Source organism: Rana temporaria, chromosome 1 (assembly GCF_905171775.1).
Source record: "Rana temporaria chromosome 1, aRanTem1.1, whole genome shotgun sequence".
NCBI classification, from domain to species: Eukaryota; Metazoa; Chordata; class Amphibia; order Anura; family Ranidae; genus Rana; species Rana temporaria.
In genome coordinates, this window is record NC_053489.1 from 550,579,886 (window position 1) to 550,597,233 (window position 17,348).

The window sequence follows — 17,348 nt, forward strand, 5'->3', positions numbered from 1 at the left end:
TCAATACGGGAGTGGAATCCATAAATCCATGAGGATTTTGTTTAATAAACACTTATTTTCAAAGCATTGTAAGGCAGACTGCTTATTACTGTGCCAATAATGCATAACTTCTTGTTATTGTAAAAATGTGACATTGACAATAGTTATAAAAAACACTGTTTACAATTCAAAAATAGGAAATTGAATATTGTACCAAATAAGTAAGCAAAAAAAAAAAATTGTATTAGGGACATCTAGTAAAATCACATTTTTACTGTAGCTGTTTGGTCCATTAATTTATAATAGTATAAATAGCACTATTTTAAAAGCAGTAATTTTGTGAATTGACACCTCTGAGTAATACTGTGTAAAATTGGCAGTATTTTGTAGCTGTATTTGTACCATCTAATTGTGTTTCTACTATCTATGTGTTATGGTGACCATGTTAATTAGCGAATGGATGGAAGTTGAGTTTTCTGCTCTGCTGGTTATGGGTCCCAAACTAGCCTGTGGTTCAAATGATGCCTTATAGTTATTTAGTCTTGCTGTTGGTGAATGTCTTCATGTCGTAGAATTTTATAAATAACCCAGTAGAATATATTGAATATTAAAAAGGCGAGTGGAAAGCCAGCTCGAGAAATTGTGTCTATCTTCTTTGCTCTGTCTATAAACAGTTTTCTCATTTCATCATGGGTTTTTGGTGGTGGTGGTACTGGATTGATTGGTCCCTTTGAAGTTACTCCATCTTTTGCTTGAAGACAAGGTCCCATACCATAGGCTGTAAAGCTAAAGCGACCTTCCCTTACATCTTCTTCCTGCAAAGAGAAACAAAAATATCAATGTGAAACATGGCATTATATCTTCTTCACTCAAATCCCAGAAAAGTGAAGTCTATACTTATTTGAACCTATGCTTAAGGAGGTGAATATGTAAAAAAACAATTCTCTCAACAACATGCACTGTATATGTACAGGTGCAGCATTTTGGCTGTGCACAAGTAAACAATACCAAGTAGCTTTCTAGGACAGGTCCCTATGTGCTTGGGTGACAAATATTTGCTTGGTTCACTAATAGTGAAAATAGGGGTTAACAGAATTTACTATACATCATCATTTGCAGCAACTCGTCTGTTTAAATTAAACAAATAACTAACTTTTTAAATATATATGGATATATATATATATATATATATATATATATATATATATATATATAATTGTATTTATATATATATAATTGTATTTATATATGAAGTTTGAAGTAGTGCTAAGAAAAAAATAAGCAGGATATTGATGACTGATGATAAAGTAACAAACTATATTTAAACAGATGGGTATGATCTTTATTTATATTATGACAGTTACCACACAACTCCATTGTGCGGAGCTGCTCTGTGACATCAACTCACACACACTGGCTGGTCTTGCTGCAGCGCTGTGTATATTTTTTACCCTTTGTTTGTTCCTATTGAAACAAACAAGGTCTGAAATTAATATTGAGGAGGGGCCCAAGCATATGGGGATGCTGTCACATTTAGCAGTATTAGTAGTAAAAAGAAAGTAGTAAAAATGTATCACGTCTCACTGCCATTGAAGGTTTGACCTGTTTAAAGACCAACAAGCAAACTGGGAATTGAATGAGGGAAGTCAGCGGAGCTTCACCTCATTCACTAAGCTAAGGGTAAACGCCCATGAAAAATAAAAATTCCTGTGCAAAGTAAACAGCCTGCACACCAATTCCACTTTGCATGTCATTCGCAGTTGCACCAGGGCACTCTCTAAGTGAGGGTACTGTGATGTCCAACCCCACCCTTCGCAGGAATGCCACTGGATATCTACACATGCTTGTTAGCATGGTTGAAATTCTAGGACCGACAATAATGTTCCTCCCAACTTGGTCAACACATTTTAAGCAACGCACTCATAGGGGTCTAATTATAAATGTTTTTACCCAATCCTATTGTTAAATATTTTGTGAACATCCAGTGCATTTTTAATCAAGTGTGAAAGTTGAGTTCCCTTCTCATTTAAAGGAAAGAAATGATCTATGTCCTTTTATACATAGCTTTTCAAGCATGCTGGAAAATGTGTACAATAATAAGCAAATAGATAACTGAGTATGTCATTAAAGGAAAAGCATAACCAAAGCATTTTTGGGTATTCTTCTCCTATGGATTATAGAAGTGCAGTTATCTCTGCATTCCTGTGACCTGTTTTGAGCCAACAGCTGGCCAAAACGCTCTGTTGACTAATGCCACAGACCTGGTCATGGCTCTAAAAAAAATCCTAATCATATGTTTGGAATCTACCCAGAGCCTGAATTGGCAGCTGGCTCAGCCCCTCAGGGATCCGCTGAGAGCCTGAGCCAGCTGCTCCCAACCCTGGAGGGGCAGAGCAGAAAGCTGGTGATTGACAGTCACCAGCTCTCTGCAGACCAAAGACCAGTGGTGTTTGACGACTTAGTTTTTGGTCTTAGAGGCAGCAGGGGATGCTGTAGCTTGGATTAGTGCTGCAGCCATCCAGATAAGTATGGTTGTTTATTATTTTTCTAATCCCATACTAATCTTTTAAATAGATCCCAAGTGTGCCTAAGTAATAAGTGTATTGACTAAAAAAGTTGAGAAAGTCATGTGACCACGCCCATAATATTTACACTGTGGATTGACACTGGTGCAGTCATCCAGCCAGCGGTCATTTTAAATTATTCATGTTCAATAAGAAAATTGGACAGGATAAATATTATTCTATTAGTAATTTAACTCTTAAATGTTAGAATGTCATAACATTTGTTTTCATGACATATGATCAAACAACATTAAGTTCAGTAATAGTAAATGATAACAGTTTAGAGACAAGCTGTTACCTGTTTATCAGTTCTTGGCAACATTCCTCAAAGGTATATTTTGTATCATATGCCTTTTTCTGAGCTTGTGATAATATCTTGCTAAGATATCTTTGTATTAGGGGAACTGGTGTCAAGATTTTTCTAGTAATTATTTTCAAGGACGAAGTGTCAGCCTTTTAAATACAAATCAATGCTTGACAGCTTTGTTTAGAAGGTAAAATGCAGTATGCCTTTTCAATCTCACTCTCATGCCATGGCCCTTAATTTATATATGAAAGATGGAGTAGTGACATTCCAAACAGATCTAGATGTGCAAAGAATTGTTTATTGTTATTAGCCAGTGGTATCCATGATGCATGGAGTGGGGTCCTATACACTGTAAAGGTTTTATTATGCTCCTGTTAAATATGTTTTTGTGTAAATATTGCTATTGTCATGCAAATTGTTATAATTTATTATCATCTTCACATTGAGAGGTCTTAACATCTTCACATTGAGAGGTTTTAACAATTGCTATTTTTTTTCTTTACCTTTTCTGCAAACATGCATAGCAGCAATATGCATAGTGTGTTGCAGCAAACATATTTTTTCCTACCTTTTTATACAAATATACAGTTCGGAAGATTTTAACCACGTGACCTCTGGGAGGGTTTTACCCCCCTTCATGACCAGACCATTTTGCTATTCAGCACTGTGCTACTTTAACTGGCAATTGTTTAGTTATGCAACACTGTACCATAATTACATCAACATCAGTTGGGCATATGGATTCATTTTTTTTAAACTGTGGATGTTGAAATCTCCCCCTGCCATGCTGCAGGCACTGATATATGTATTCTGAGAACATCACCCCTCTGCTGTCAGAATACACAGATCAGTGCTGCAGCTAATTGGCATTCCTGCAAAGCAAACAAGAACAGTTTACCATAACAATAACACACAGCAACAATAAAACAACATTTTTATTTTTTTACTTTTATTAACTTTTTTGTAACTTAACTTTTCAGAACAATATCCTTCCCAATAATGTTAGGGTCTCTAAAATGTGATTGACAGTTTCCTGACTACCTAACATCTTTAAAGACCCTTCTTGTGAAGAATTGTTTGGCCGTCTATACTGTGCCATTCTGTACCCTAGACCAATAGTCCACTACAGTGTAGTAGTGATAAAAGCAGTCCTTGAGGCAGAGGCTAGGTTGGCCAGGACAGGAGGGACAAAAAAAGTGTACCACGCCTCATTTCATGTTTACCACAGACATCTTTTTTGGGGTGATTTTTGTGTTGGGGTAGGTTGAAGGACATCTGGAAAATGCCTCTTATGCAGCCAGATAACTGCATCTGGATTTGAGCTTAGGGCCACAGCACCTTCTAAATACAAAAGGACTAAGATAATCACTTTGTGAACTTTTAGGAAGGATATAGTAGATTTGTTAATAACAAACACATTGTATAGAGCCATTTGAAATAATTATACAGACACTTTTTTTGTATCAGTGTCTAGCTCTGGCTAAATACAGCTTCATCATTTGATCGTTGAGGTCTACACCTCCCATATTTAGATTAATGTCGAGGGCGCATAGATACTTTTCAATGACACCAGACACTTTGTGAATGTGGGCCATTGTGTAAATGGAAGACCGAATTAATACATCGCATTTGTCCTTCCATTTTACTGCTAGTGGTTCTTCAATCTACAAGCAGGCCTTCTCCCTCTTTCTAAGTGGGGTATTAAAAGCTATTGGGGGGTTGCCTCTGTGATTAGGTCACATGGTGCCACAGGAGCCAATTTTTTTAAGGAACACATGTCTAAAAAACGGCACGCTTGCATAAAAGTTTGCATTAAAAACAATATCCTATATTGAACAAGGGTGACAACAAGCTTTACACTATCTTACCACTGCTCCCAATGTAGTCTAGGCACTTGGGGGGCTCCACTTAACTGTCTTTATCCTCATAAATTCTCAAGCAGTATGTATAGCCTGTGGGCCTCTCAAACAGCGTATACATTTTGACCCCATATCTGGCATGCTTGCTGGGGAAATATTGCGTAATTGCAAGCCTACCAGTAAAATGTACAAGGGACTCATAAATGCAGATGTTTTGTTGGGACATATACACATCTGAAAATTTCTGGGACAGGTAATTTATGAGCGGTCAAATTTTTTAAAGCCGATCATAGTCAGGGTCACCCTGGGGACAACAGAAGGTATTGTCACTAAAATGCTTAAAACACATTATTATTTCATATCTTTGTCTGGCCATTGCAGCAAAGAACAAAGTCATATGATGAATCAGGTCTGTTGACCAATTTGACTGCAATCCATTCTTTTTTGGAATGCCAAAATTAAGGGTTAGACCCCAAAAAAATCTTAAATTCAGAAAATGTGATAGGTTTCCACTGAAATTGCCTGGCAAGAATTGAATTTGGGTTGGCGGCAATGTACTGTTGGGTATAAATATTACTTTGGTCCACAATGAGATTATAGAGGCCTTCTTTGAAAAAAGCTAAAAATAAATAAATCAAGGAACGTTATTAAGTTGACTGTTTCCGCCTGAACCTCTGGCTTGGCTGTGAATAGGGGGAATAATAGGTGTAGATAAATCTGTGGGTATCGAATTGGGGTTTGCAAGCATATCTGAAAAGCTGCTATGGGCTCTACAGGCCTGTACTCCAATTCTTGGTGGCTGTGGTTGCATTACACTACCAGTGCTAGACACCTCACCAGCCTGCACTAAACTGTTGGTGCTAGCCACTTCACCATGAAATACTGTAGTACTGGTGTCTAAAAGGCCAGAATGTACTATGCTTCTGGTGCTTGCCAGATCAGCAAAAATGAGTGCAGCACTGGTAGCACCCAGCTGCATCTGAGCGTAATTATGTGTTTCTAGCACTTCAGCAACATATGGTCGGATATGCCTGGTTTTAGCAGAGACCTCTTCACCATGCTAGCTGTCAGGGTGCTGCTGCTTTCTACAGGTTCATATTTAGAGCCTGATTCTGATACTGAGGCCTCCCCTTCAATATGATCCATCATGCTCAGAATCCTTTATGTCTCCTCACCTATCTTTCTTTGGAAATTTTAGGCACTAACTTTACATATATCTAGAGGCGACTATGGGAAAAAGAGTTCCTGATCTTGCTAACACTGCTATTTTTCTGAAAATGTATCAGAGGTGGCAGTGATCAGAAAAAATATACAGATTATACTGACTATGCACTTGTTGGGGTCAAAGGGGAGGAGGGCCAGCTAAATACAAGTGCTGTGTTTTTGGGGACACTTGTAAAGTTCTGATCATGATAAAAATATTAATCTGTTAAGACCCTATACTAATAATGGCGGTGATCAGCTTCTTATAGTGTGACTACGGTACTGTGTGGGCAATCTGGCGCTAGCTTACCCTGGATGCAGGGGACTCTAACTGACTCTGATGCTATCTGATGTCACTGGTGATACTAATGCAGTGATCAGTGAATAAATACTGTACACTGACATTGTACTAATTGCACTGGCTGGGTGACAGGGGTGACTAGGAGGGCAATCAAGGGGTTAACTGTATGCCTAACAAGTGTATGTGTGCGGCTTTTACCCTACAGACCTCGCTGGAGGGGGTCACTCATGTTTCAAGCTGACCAGAGTTTAGCTTTAAATTATATAAAAATCTCAAACTATATATCAGTAGACTCTGATCAAAGAAAGGGCTGACACAAGTTTTTTTTTTTTATGCTAACACTGTAAATTTACAAACTGAAACTGTAGGGAAAAAATGTAATATACATTTCCCACTTAGTTAAATATTTCTCCTATAAGTAAATATGTAAAAGTGACAGTTCCTTTAAGGCACTGTTGTTTTATTCATATAATTATGTTTATAATTATTTGGTTATGTTTCACTAGGTATTTCATAACAAGTAGCCATTTTTTTACAGCTGTGATCTCATTGTGTCTTTTTGGTATATGTATTCAGATCTATAAACGACATTGCTCATAGGAAGCCCTTGAGGCTTTTTCTGAATTTAAATCCACCAAGATTTAATATAATATCACTGTGTTTATGTGTAAAGATACGTTAAGAAGAAAAGCACGAGCGTGCTGTTTTAATAAAATTGTTCTTGTAGTCATTTATCTTCATTTATTTTTTTAGTTGAATAAACTGAGCTTTACTAACATTCTAAACAATATTACTACTCTACTTACACTGTGCCCTAATAAATAGCAAATATGATTTTTTTTATTATTTATCTTTTTTTTTTTAAATCATTGCATTTTGGTCAGATCATTAATTTAAAGCTTTTGAGAGAACTTTTGTTAGTAAAACCACATTAGAGTTTACATCATATTAGACAATATTAAAGTGTACACCAGATCTTTAGATGTTGACAAACTTAAAGGATCACTAAAGATATATATATATATTTTTTTTAAATAACAAACATGTTATACTTACCTCCACTGTGCAGCTTGTTTTACACAGAGTAGCCCCGAACCTGGTCTTCTGGGGTCCCTCGGCGGCTGTCTTGGTTCCCCCCCCCCCCCCAGCAACGACTCAACACCTTCATTCGAGCGTGCTTGCATGGTGTTGAGTTCTTGCGGGCGCGCTCCCGTGATACAGCCGGTGGCCATAGCCGCTCACTGTATCACTCGGCCTCGCCCCCGGCTGCGCTGCTTTTAATTCATCCACTGTAACCAATCAACGGCCAGGCTTACCGGCGAAGAGGATGTCGGGAACGAGCGCGGGACTTTTGAGGGGTCAGGTAAGTATAACGGGGGGCTGGGGGGGGGGGGCGGTATTGTCGGATGTTTTTTCACCTTAATGCATAGAATGCATTAAGGTGAAAAAACTTTTACATTTACAACCCCTTTAATAAATAGCAATCTGATAGAAAGTCACCTAAATTCCTATCCCTAAGTGCTAAATTTCTAAAAACATCCCTTATTCAAACCCATCCTAATGTAGGGATGCAGCTACTGGGCTGGCTTATTAACCACTTCCCCTGCAGCCAGAGTACATAAATGGCCAGAAGGGAGCCAATGTGAGTGGATGTACCGTACATCTCCCTGCATCCAACACTTGTGCATGCTCACTGGAAGCATGAAGTGGCAAGATCTGTGCCTGCTGTGTCCACTGGTTACAGAGGAACACGGATTGGTGTAAGGGGCCACTGTGAGTGGCCCTGGTACCATGTGATCACTGTAGCCAGTCAGTGATCACACGCACAAAGTAAACAATATGTCACTTCCTGACATCATTTTTTACTGCTATGTGATTCTTGTGATTGGTCACAGAGGGCCTGATCCACAAAAGGGATACGCCGGCGTATCTACTGATACGCCATCGTATCCCTGTTTCTATCTATGGAACTGATCCACAGAATCAGTTTCTCATAGATAGGCAGAAGATCCGACATGTGTAAGGGACTTACACTGTCGGATCTTAGGATGCAGTACCGCAGCCGCCGCTGGGGGCATTTCTCGTCTAAATCCAGCGTCGGGTATGCAAATTAGCACTTACGGAGATCCACAAAGCTTTTACGCTTCGTTTTTTCTCCGTAAGTATTAGTTTGCCGTTGTAAAATTAGGGCTGCTTTTACAAAGTGTAAAGTTAGTACACCATGTAAAAGTAGACCCTTCTTTCCCGCGACGCTGTCAAATTTCTTTTAAATTTTTTTTCCCGCCGCATCTTTTTTTTTCCCCGACGCAACTTTTTTTCCCCGACACGATTCACAAAACTCGGCGTAACGTAAAACCGCGCAAAGCACGTCGGGAAAATAACGTCGGGAGCATGTGCAGTACGTCCGGCACGGGAGCGCGCCTAATTTAAATGGGACTCGCCCCATTAGATTAGGAACGCCTGGCGCCGGACGGATTTAAGTTACACCGCTCAAAATTTCTAGGTAAGTGCTTTGTGGATCGGGCACTTAGGTAGAGATTTTGCGGCAGTGTAACTTAAATGTCAAAAGTTAAGTTACGCAGGGTTTTTGTAGATCAGGCCCAGAGATCTTATGGTACAGGGCTACCTAATCACCACCACACTGGTTACAGTGTCGCTGATACACAAAAACCCAGTGGTAATTAAATACCACCAACAGAATGCTCTATCTGTCTCAAAGAAATTATAAAAAAATGATTTGGGTACAGTGTTGTATGACTCAAAAATTAAATGAAACATTTTGAGCACGCTTTTTTACGTTTATAATATTTTCCCCAGTTTCTGTAAAAAGGACTGTAGTTAATGACCTCCCACTCATTGTTGACAGGAAGTGGTTTAACCCTCCTAGCGGTATTCCCGAGTGTGGCTCGGGGTGAATTTTCAGTACCAAAAGCGGTAACCTCGAGTCACACTCGGGATTGCGTCACAGGATCCATGTAGAGGTTACTTACCTTGTCCCCAGGATCCTGTGATGTCTCCCGCTGTGTGTGCAAGCCGTGTCTCTGCTCGATGTATCACAGTGTCAAGCTCCGTTCTCTGTGAGCATCGTGACGCATGGGGACAGAGCTTAGCGCCAAATTCAAAAAGTGAAAAACACAGTATACATACAGTACACTGTAATCTTACAGATTACATTACTGTATCAAATCATTTCACATCCCCTTTGTCCCTAATGCTTTGTCCAGTGCCCTGCATCCAGTTTTATACTATAAATTCTGTTCTTTGGCCTGGAAACTGGAGATTATCCATAGCAACCAAAAAGTGTCCCTTTACATCAAAAGTGCTTTTAGACCAGCTAGAAAACAGCGATAATAAATTAGAATCACTTGCAGAACTGAGCGATAGTGATTTGTGGGGAAATTTGTCATCAGATCTGAAATTGACGACAGTGACAATTCTGTAACTGAGCAAATTTCAGAGTTTTTGATTTGATTACATTATTGAATACATTTATTTATTATTATTATTATTATTATTATTATTATTATTATTATTATTATTATTATTATTATTATTTGTTATAATTATTTATAGTTATTTATTATATTATATTATATTATAATTTATGATTTTGTGTTTCAAACTTTATCATACCTGGGATGTCTACTAGACTCTGGTTTGGACAGATTTAAGTGAGTTATTTCTAAGAATTACAGGCCTACAATATAAAACACCATGAGAAACATTGTACCACTTTGAGATTCAAAAATCTGACATAATCATACCGCCAGGGAGATTAAAGCCCTACTCCCACCGTTTGTGGATTGATAAGAAAATTAGTCCCACAGCAGCATCAAAGTGGTTGTTAAGCCACTCTAACATGTATGCACCATCAGTGCGGTCTCCTTTGGCAGTGTCCCCCACTGTGTGTGATTTCTAAAAAAATGCAGTAAATTCCTAATTTTAGAGTGGCAATCTGTGATTACATGACCGGCCAGCTCTCTCCTTTCCTCTGACAGATGCAACTGGAGGGTTTGAGATTCCCTGCTGACATCAGCCGTGAGGGGAAGAAGAGGTGAGAAGGAGAGAAGGAGAGATCTGGACAGTCACATGATCATGATCTCTATTCTAAAATTAGGTATTTACAGCATTTATTTTTATAAATCACACACAGAGGGGGACACTACAATAGGAGGCAGTGCTGATGGTGCATAAATGTTACCGTTATTAAAGCAGCAGGAGCAAAGGGGGTGGGCACTATCACTAGCTGACAGGCAGGGAGGGGAGGGGGAGGAGGACATAGGAGCACAGAGGAGACAGAGAGCAGGGCTGTGGATGATGGAGGCATGTAAACTGACCACAGTGTCAGGGCTCAGCAGCCATGATACAACATGGTCAGTTTGCATAGGGGAGGGCAAAACAGATGTTACAGGGGGCCAAATTACACAGCACAAGCACTGTGCTGTATAAAATGCTTTAACCATTTAAGGACCGCCACACGCCGATATAGGTCGGCAGAATGGCACGGCTGGGCAGATGGACGTACCGGCACGTCATGTACATCTACCCAGCCGTGGGTCGTGGTCCGAAGCTCCGGGACCGTGGGACCCGCGGACCTGATCGCCGCTGGGGTCCCGCGATCGGTCCCCGAAACTTAAGAACGGCTTCCCCGTGCTTCACTGTGGCGGCTGCATCGATCGTGTCATCCCCTTTATAGGGAGACACAATCAATGACGTCACTCCTACAGCCACACCCCCCTACAGTTGTAAACACACACTAGATGAAACATAACCCCTTCAGCGCCCCCTGTGGTGCACTCCCAAACTGCAACTGTTATTTCCACAATAAAGAATGCATTTTAAATGCATTTTTTGCTGTGAAAATGACAATGGCCCCAAAAATGTGTCAAAATTGTCCGAAGTGTCCGCCATAATGTCGCAAGTCACGAAAACAATCGATGATCGCCACCATTAGTAGTAAAAAAAAAAAATTAATAAAAATGCAATAAAACTACACTATAAATGTTGCGCAAGCCAACCAATAAACGCTTATTGCGATTTTTTTTACCAAAAATATGTAGAAGAATACGTATCAGCCTAAACTGAGGAAAAAAAAATGTTTTATATATTTTTGGGGGATATTTATTCTTTTTCAAAATTGTCGCTCTATTTTTGTTTATAGCGCAAAAAATAAAAACCACAGAGGTGATCAAATACCACCAAAAGAAAGCTCTATTTGTGGGAAAAAAGGACACTAATTTTGTTTGGGAGCCACGTCGCACGACCGCGCAATTGTGAGTTAAAGCGACACAGTGCCGAATCGCAAAAAGGGGCCTGGTCCTTTACCTGCATTTTGGTCTGGGCTTAAGTGGTTAAAGGAGCAGGATCCTTTAACATTTTAAAAGCAGCTCTGGCTGCAATGCTCACCTCCTGCCTTGTGCTGTCTTCTGCAGACTCACTCATCTGAGGCCCCATACACACGAGAGGATTTATCCGCAGATACGGTCCAGCGGACCGTATCCGCGGATAAATCCTCTCAAAGATTTCAGAGGATTTCTATGCGATGGCGTGTACACACCATCGCATTGAAATCCGCGCTGAAATCCTCTGCCGATGACGTGTCGCGCCGTCGCCGCTATTATGACGCGGCGACGGGCGCGACGCTGTCATATAAGGAATTCCACGCATGCGTCAAGTCATTACGACGCGTGCGGGGAATCCCTTTAGACGGATGGATCCGGTAAGTCTGTACAGACGAGCGGATCCATCCGTTGGAATGGATTCCAGCAGATGGATTTGTTGAGCATGTCAGCAAATATCCATCTGCTGGAAATCCATCCCAGGGGAGATTTATCTGCGGATAAATATCCCACGGAGTGTACACACCATAGAATCTATCCGCTGAAACCCGTTTGCACGGATTTATCTGCGGATAGATTCTATGGTGTGTATGGGGCCTCAGTCTCAGCTAGGCTTATCTTCCAGGCTTAACAAAAGCCAGCACCAGTCAAATTCACTTGCATGGGTGGGGATAATGACTAACATGACTGACCAAATTTGGCCATGGCAGAACGAAAAAATTTGTTTCATTCTGTTTAGTTATTTACATAAATTTGTTTACTTAAATTTGTTTAATCCATTTAAATTATTTTCAGAATTTGTTTTGTTCGAATCGATTCAAATTTTTAAATTCAAATTGGGATTGATTTGAAAAGTTTTCAAATCAATTTCAAATAGTTTTCAAAATTCGAATCGTTTTCGAATTTGAGTTTTTTTCAAATTCAAATAGTTTTCCAATTTCCAAACAGAATATAGTAGAAAATAAAAGAATATAATAGAAAACAATATAACATAATAAAAAAAGAATATAACAGAAAATAAAAAAAAATGATTATAATAGAGTAAAACAGAACAAAATAGGATAGAAAATAAAGGAACAGAATAAAATGTAATAGAGTAGAATAGAAAGGAATATAATAAAAAAATATAATTAAATAGAAAAATTATAACCATCTTCTGAATTTTGAAAAGAATAGAAAATAATAGAATTAAAAAAACAATAGAACAGAATAGAATATAAATAATATAACCATGTTCCAAAATTTAAATAGAATCAATTCCAATTTGAATAGCATAGACAAGAATAGTAGAATAGAATATACAATGACACAATGGCATAGAAAAAAACAATAGAATAGAATAGAATGAATTTAACCAGTTTCCTATTCTAATCTATTATTTTCTATTCTATTCAAAATCTAATTGATTCTATTTGAATTTTGGGATTTTCTATTCAATTGATTTTTAATTGTATTCGTTCTCTATTTGTCTATGCTATTATTTTCTATCCTATACCTTTTATTTTTTATTCTATTCCATTCTTTTCTATTCAAATTATTCTAGTTGAAATTCAAATTATAGAAGGTGGTTATATTCTTTCTATTCTATTTGTTGTTTTTTTCTATACTGTTCTATTATTTTTTATTGTATTCAAATTCAAATTGATTCTATTTGAGTTTTTGGAAATGGTAATATTCTTTCTATTCTATTCTATTGTTTTTTTATTCTTTTCTATTCTATTATAGTCTATTCTATTCTTTTCTTATGTATTTGAATTCAAATGTATTCTATTTGAAATTCAAATTACAGAAGGTGGTTATATTCTTTCTATGTTATTCTATTCTATTTGTTTCTAGTCTAGACTATCTAGTCTATTCTGGTCTTTTATTTTCTATTCTATTTTGTTTAGTTTTACTCCAATACATTCTATTCTTTTATTTTCTGTTATATTCTATTCTAAAACAAATCTATTAGATTCCTTTATTTTTTATTCAATTTTATTCTCTTTGGAAATTTGAAAACTATTTGAATTCGAAAACTATTTGAATTCGAAAATTATTTGAAAATGATATGAAAACGATTTGAATTCAAATTTTGTCCGAATGTTTTTCATTACTTCGGATTCATTTAAATTCGGTACCATTGTAATTCAGAAATTCGGATACATCTGAATTTCAAAAAAACTAAAATGTGTCCAAATTTTAATTCGGAACAAAATTAACTGTACATGTTTAGTTCTGTTTTACAGTGCAAGTCTATTTAGCAAACTCACTGGGGTTCATTCACTTACTGTATTTATTGGCATATAACACTCACTTTTTTACCCTGAAAATAGAGGGTAAACTGTGCCTGCGTGTTATACACAGGGGGTTGTGGAAAGTTTTTTCCCGGAAACTTCCCTCTTAAAGTTAGGGTGCGTGTTATACGCCTGTGCGTGTTATACGCCGATAAATACTCTTGTGCTTGCCTAGTAAGTGGTAATAACATTCACTCCTACCCTCCCCCCACCCACCATCACAGATAATGCACATGCGCAAAACTGCTGCAGGGCTTCGGATCCCAGACATCAGAGACATCTGTGCACATGCCACTTTCCCCCATATCAGAGCATGTGTGACTTAAAACGATGGCTGTTTCAAAAGTTACAAAACTTTTCAGTGTTTGTGCATGTACACATACACCATAATAATGGAAATGGCAGTACCTGAAGGGGCAGAGTAAAAACAAAAGGGGACTAAAGTTCATCTTTAAGAAATGGAGATCACTTCACAAAGTGAACATTCACTGAGCTGTGTACGCCTTAATTTACCAATCTGGTGGAATGTTTCTTTTTTCTTTTAATTTCCTTTGTACATGATTGGATATTGAGGCCTCGTACACACGGTCGCACGTTTCACGGTTTCTCGGCAAAAACCAGCCAGAAGCTTGCTGTTTTTTTTTTTTTTTTGCAGAGGAAACCAGTATTGTGTACACTTTTTCAACAAGGAAACCGCCGAGGATCTCGTCGGGCCAAAAAGATAGCATGTCTTCTTTTTCCCCGACGGCAATGGGAAAATTTGGCTCGGCGAGATCCTCGGCGGCTTCACAAGGAACTCGACGAGCAAAACGATGTGTTTTGCCCGTCGAGTTCCTCCGACGTGTGTACGAGGCTTCAAAGTGAACACAGACTCCTATTTTACTATCACTTTGTTATGTGAATGTACACTTTTCAAAGTGAACATTCAGATTACTAAATGACAGCCATAGGCTTTGAGAAATCAATCTCAATAAAAACAATTTACTCTCTGTATGACTGATATATTTTCCCAACTGTTCGCAAGAAGGTAAGGAAAATCGCTTTTATTTGCTATTCTACAAATCTCTATATTCAATACAACAAAAATATGGAAGAACAATCATATAAATATTTTACAGACTCTTAGCCGGATTCAGAAAGCACTTACGCCAACGTATCTTCTGATACGCCACGTAAGTGCACTGATGTGCCATCGTATCTATGCGCCTGATGCTTGAAATAAGATACGCCTGCATTTTGGCTCCATCTGACCGACGTAAGTCTCCTACGCCGTCATATCTTGGGTGCATATTTACGCTGGCCGCAAGGGGCGCTTCCATTGATTTACGCGTCGAATATGCAAATGACCAAGATACGCCGATTCACGAACGTACTTGCGCCCGTCGCATGAGTATACGCCATTTACGTAAGGCGTACATCCGGCGTAAAGTTAAAGCACCTATAGGGAGGCGCAACCCATGCAAAGGTATGGACGTCGGAACAGCCGTCGTATTTTACGTCGTTTACGTAAGTCGTACGTGAATGGGGCTGGGCGTAGGTTACGTTCACGTCGTAGGCATTGAGCCGTCGTATCTTAGGGCGTAAATTCGACTTGATTCTGAGCATGCGCGCGCATGCGCTGTTCGTTCGGCCCTTCATTTGCATGGGGTCAAGCTTAATTTTAATAGATCACGCCCACTACCTCCCTACTTTGAATTAGGCGGGCTTACGCCGGCCAATTTACATTACGCTGGCGCAACGTAGGGGGCGAGTGCCTTGTGAATACTACTCTTGCCTCTCAAAGTTACGTCGGCGTAGCGCATATGAGATGCGCTACGCCGGTTTAAAGATGCGCCAAGCTACGTGAATCCAGCCCTCTGTGTTTACAAGTTAAAATAATTTTTAATGCTAGAAAATTACTTAGAATCTCCAAACATTATATTATTTTTTTGCAATTCTTAATGTCACACCGTATTTGCTCAGTGGTCTTACAATCACATTTTTTTGGGGAAAAAATACACTTTTTTAAATTAATTAATTTAATTAATAAGCAATAAGGCAACAGTAAAGTCGACCCAATTTTTTTTAGATTGTGAAAGATAATTTTACGCCGAGTAAATTGATACCCAACATGTCACGCTTCAAAATTGCGCCTGCTCGTGGAAAGGCGATAATCGTTCACCCTTAAAAATCTCCATAGGCAACATTTAAAAATGTCTACAGGTTACAAGTTTTAAGTTAGGGCTAGAACTATTGCTCTCACTTTAATGATCACTGCGATACCTCACATGTGTGGTTTGAACACCGCTTTCATATGTATGTGTTCGCATTTGCGTGCGAGCTTGGCCGGATGGTAGGCTTTAATTTTTTTTATTATTTATTTTACTTTTTATTTTTTATTTTGATACTGTCCTTTAAAAAAAAAAAATAACTATTACAATGGCTTTAAACACCCCTTGTAATAGGAAAAAAAGCAAAATACTTGTCATTTGAAAAAAAAAATCTCCTTTAACAGCATTGGGCGGAAGTGACGTTTGACGTCGCTTCGACCCTCCAATGCAATGGAGCCGAGCGGGGGGCCCTCATTCCATCACTCGGCATCCAGGCAGCAAGGAACCGATCGACTCCGCCGCTACCGACTGCTTTGGTCAGTGGCCGAGATGACCGCATTGCGGCTCTGATAAAAGGGATCTTGCAGTGAATCCGCCACAAATACCACTTTTATCTTAACCGGTAAAAACGACCGGCTCACAAACGTATACCTTGGCAGAATGGCACGGCTGGGCAAAGTGACGTATATTTACAGAGCGTGAGCTTTGTGACCGTGCCCGCGGGACCCGCGTACTCGATGTCCGCCGGTGTTTCGTGAACGGGTCACAGAGCTGCAGAATGGGGAGAGGCAAATGTAAACAAGCATCTCCCCGTTCTGCCTAGTGACACTGATACTGATCTTCTGCTCCCTCTCATTGGGAGCAGCGATCAGTGACATGTCACTCTTAGCCACGCCCCCTAACAGTTAGAATCACTACCTAGGACACACTTAACCCCTTCCTAGCCCCCCAGTGGTTAACCCCTTCACTGGCAGTCACATTTATAATCAGTGCATTGTTATAGCTAACATATTGTCGCAGTCACGATAAAAATCGCTGATCGCCGGCATTATTAGTAAAAAAAAAATAATAAAAATGCCATAAAACTATTCCCTATTTTGTAGATGCTATAACTTTTGTGCAAACTAATCAATAAACACGATTTTGTTTACCAAAAATATGTAGAGGAATACATATCGGCCTAAACTGAAGATTTTTTTCAGTTAAAGCGATGCAGTGCCGAATTGCAAAAAAGTGGCCCGGTCATTTGGCAGCCAAATGATCTGGGGCTGAAGTGGTTAAAGAGGACAGCTGCCATTTTTAAAAATACCGGGGTTATGGCAGCTAGCTGTTGCCATAACAACGGTATTTAACGTCAAAGTAGCGACGTATAAAGACGGCAGCTGGTCCTTAAGTAGTTAAGTTATAAAAAAATTAGTTTAAGGTAAATA

At 39.0% G+C, this 17,348-nt stretch overlaps 1 protein-coding gene across 1 annotated transcript in view; it reads right to left on the minus strand.

Moving 5' to 3' along the window:
• Positions 1-393: 393 nt before the first annotated feature.
• Positions 394-17,348, minus strand: part of GLRA3 (glycine receptor alpha 3) — a 278,112-nt gene continuing 261,157 nt past the window's right edge. The window contains exon 9 of the mRNA XM_040333579.1: positions 394-794. Coding sequence (XP_040189513.1) covers positions 516-794 — 279 coding nt within the window. The 3' untranslated portion in view covers positions 394-515. The remainder of the gene's footprint in view (positions 795-17,348) is intronic.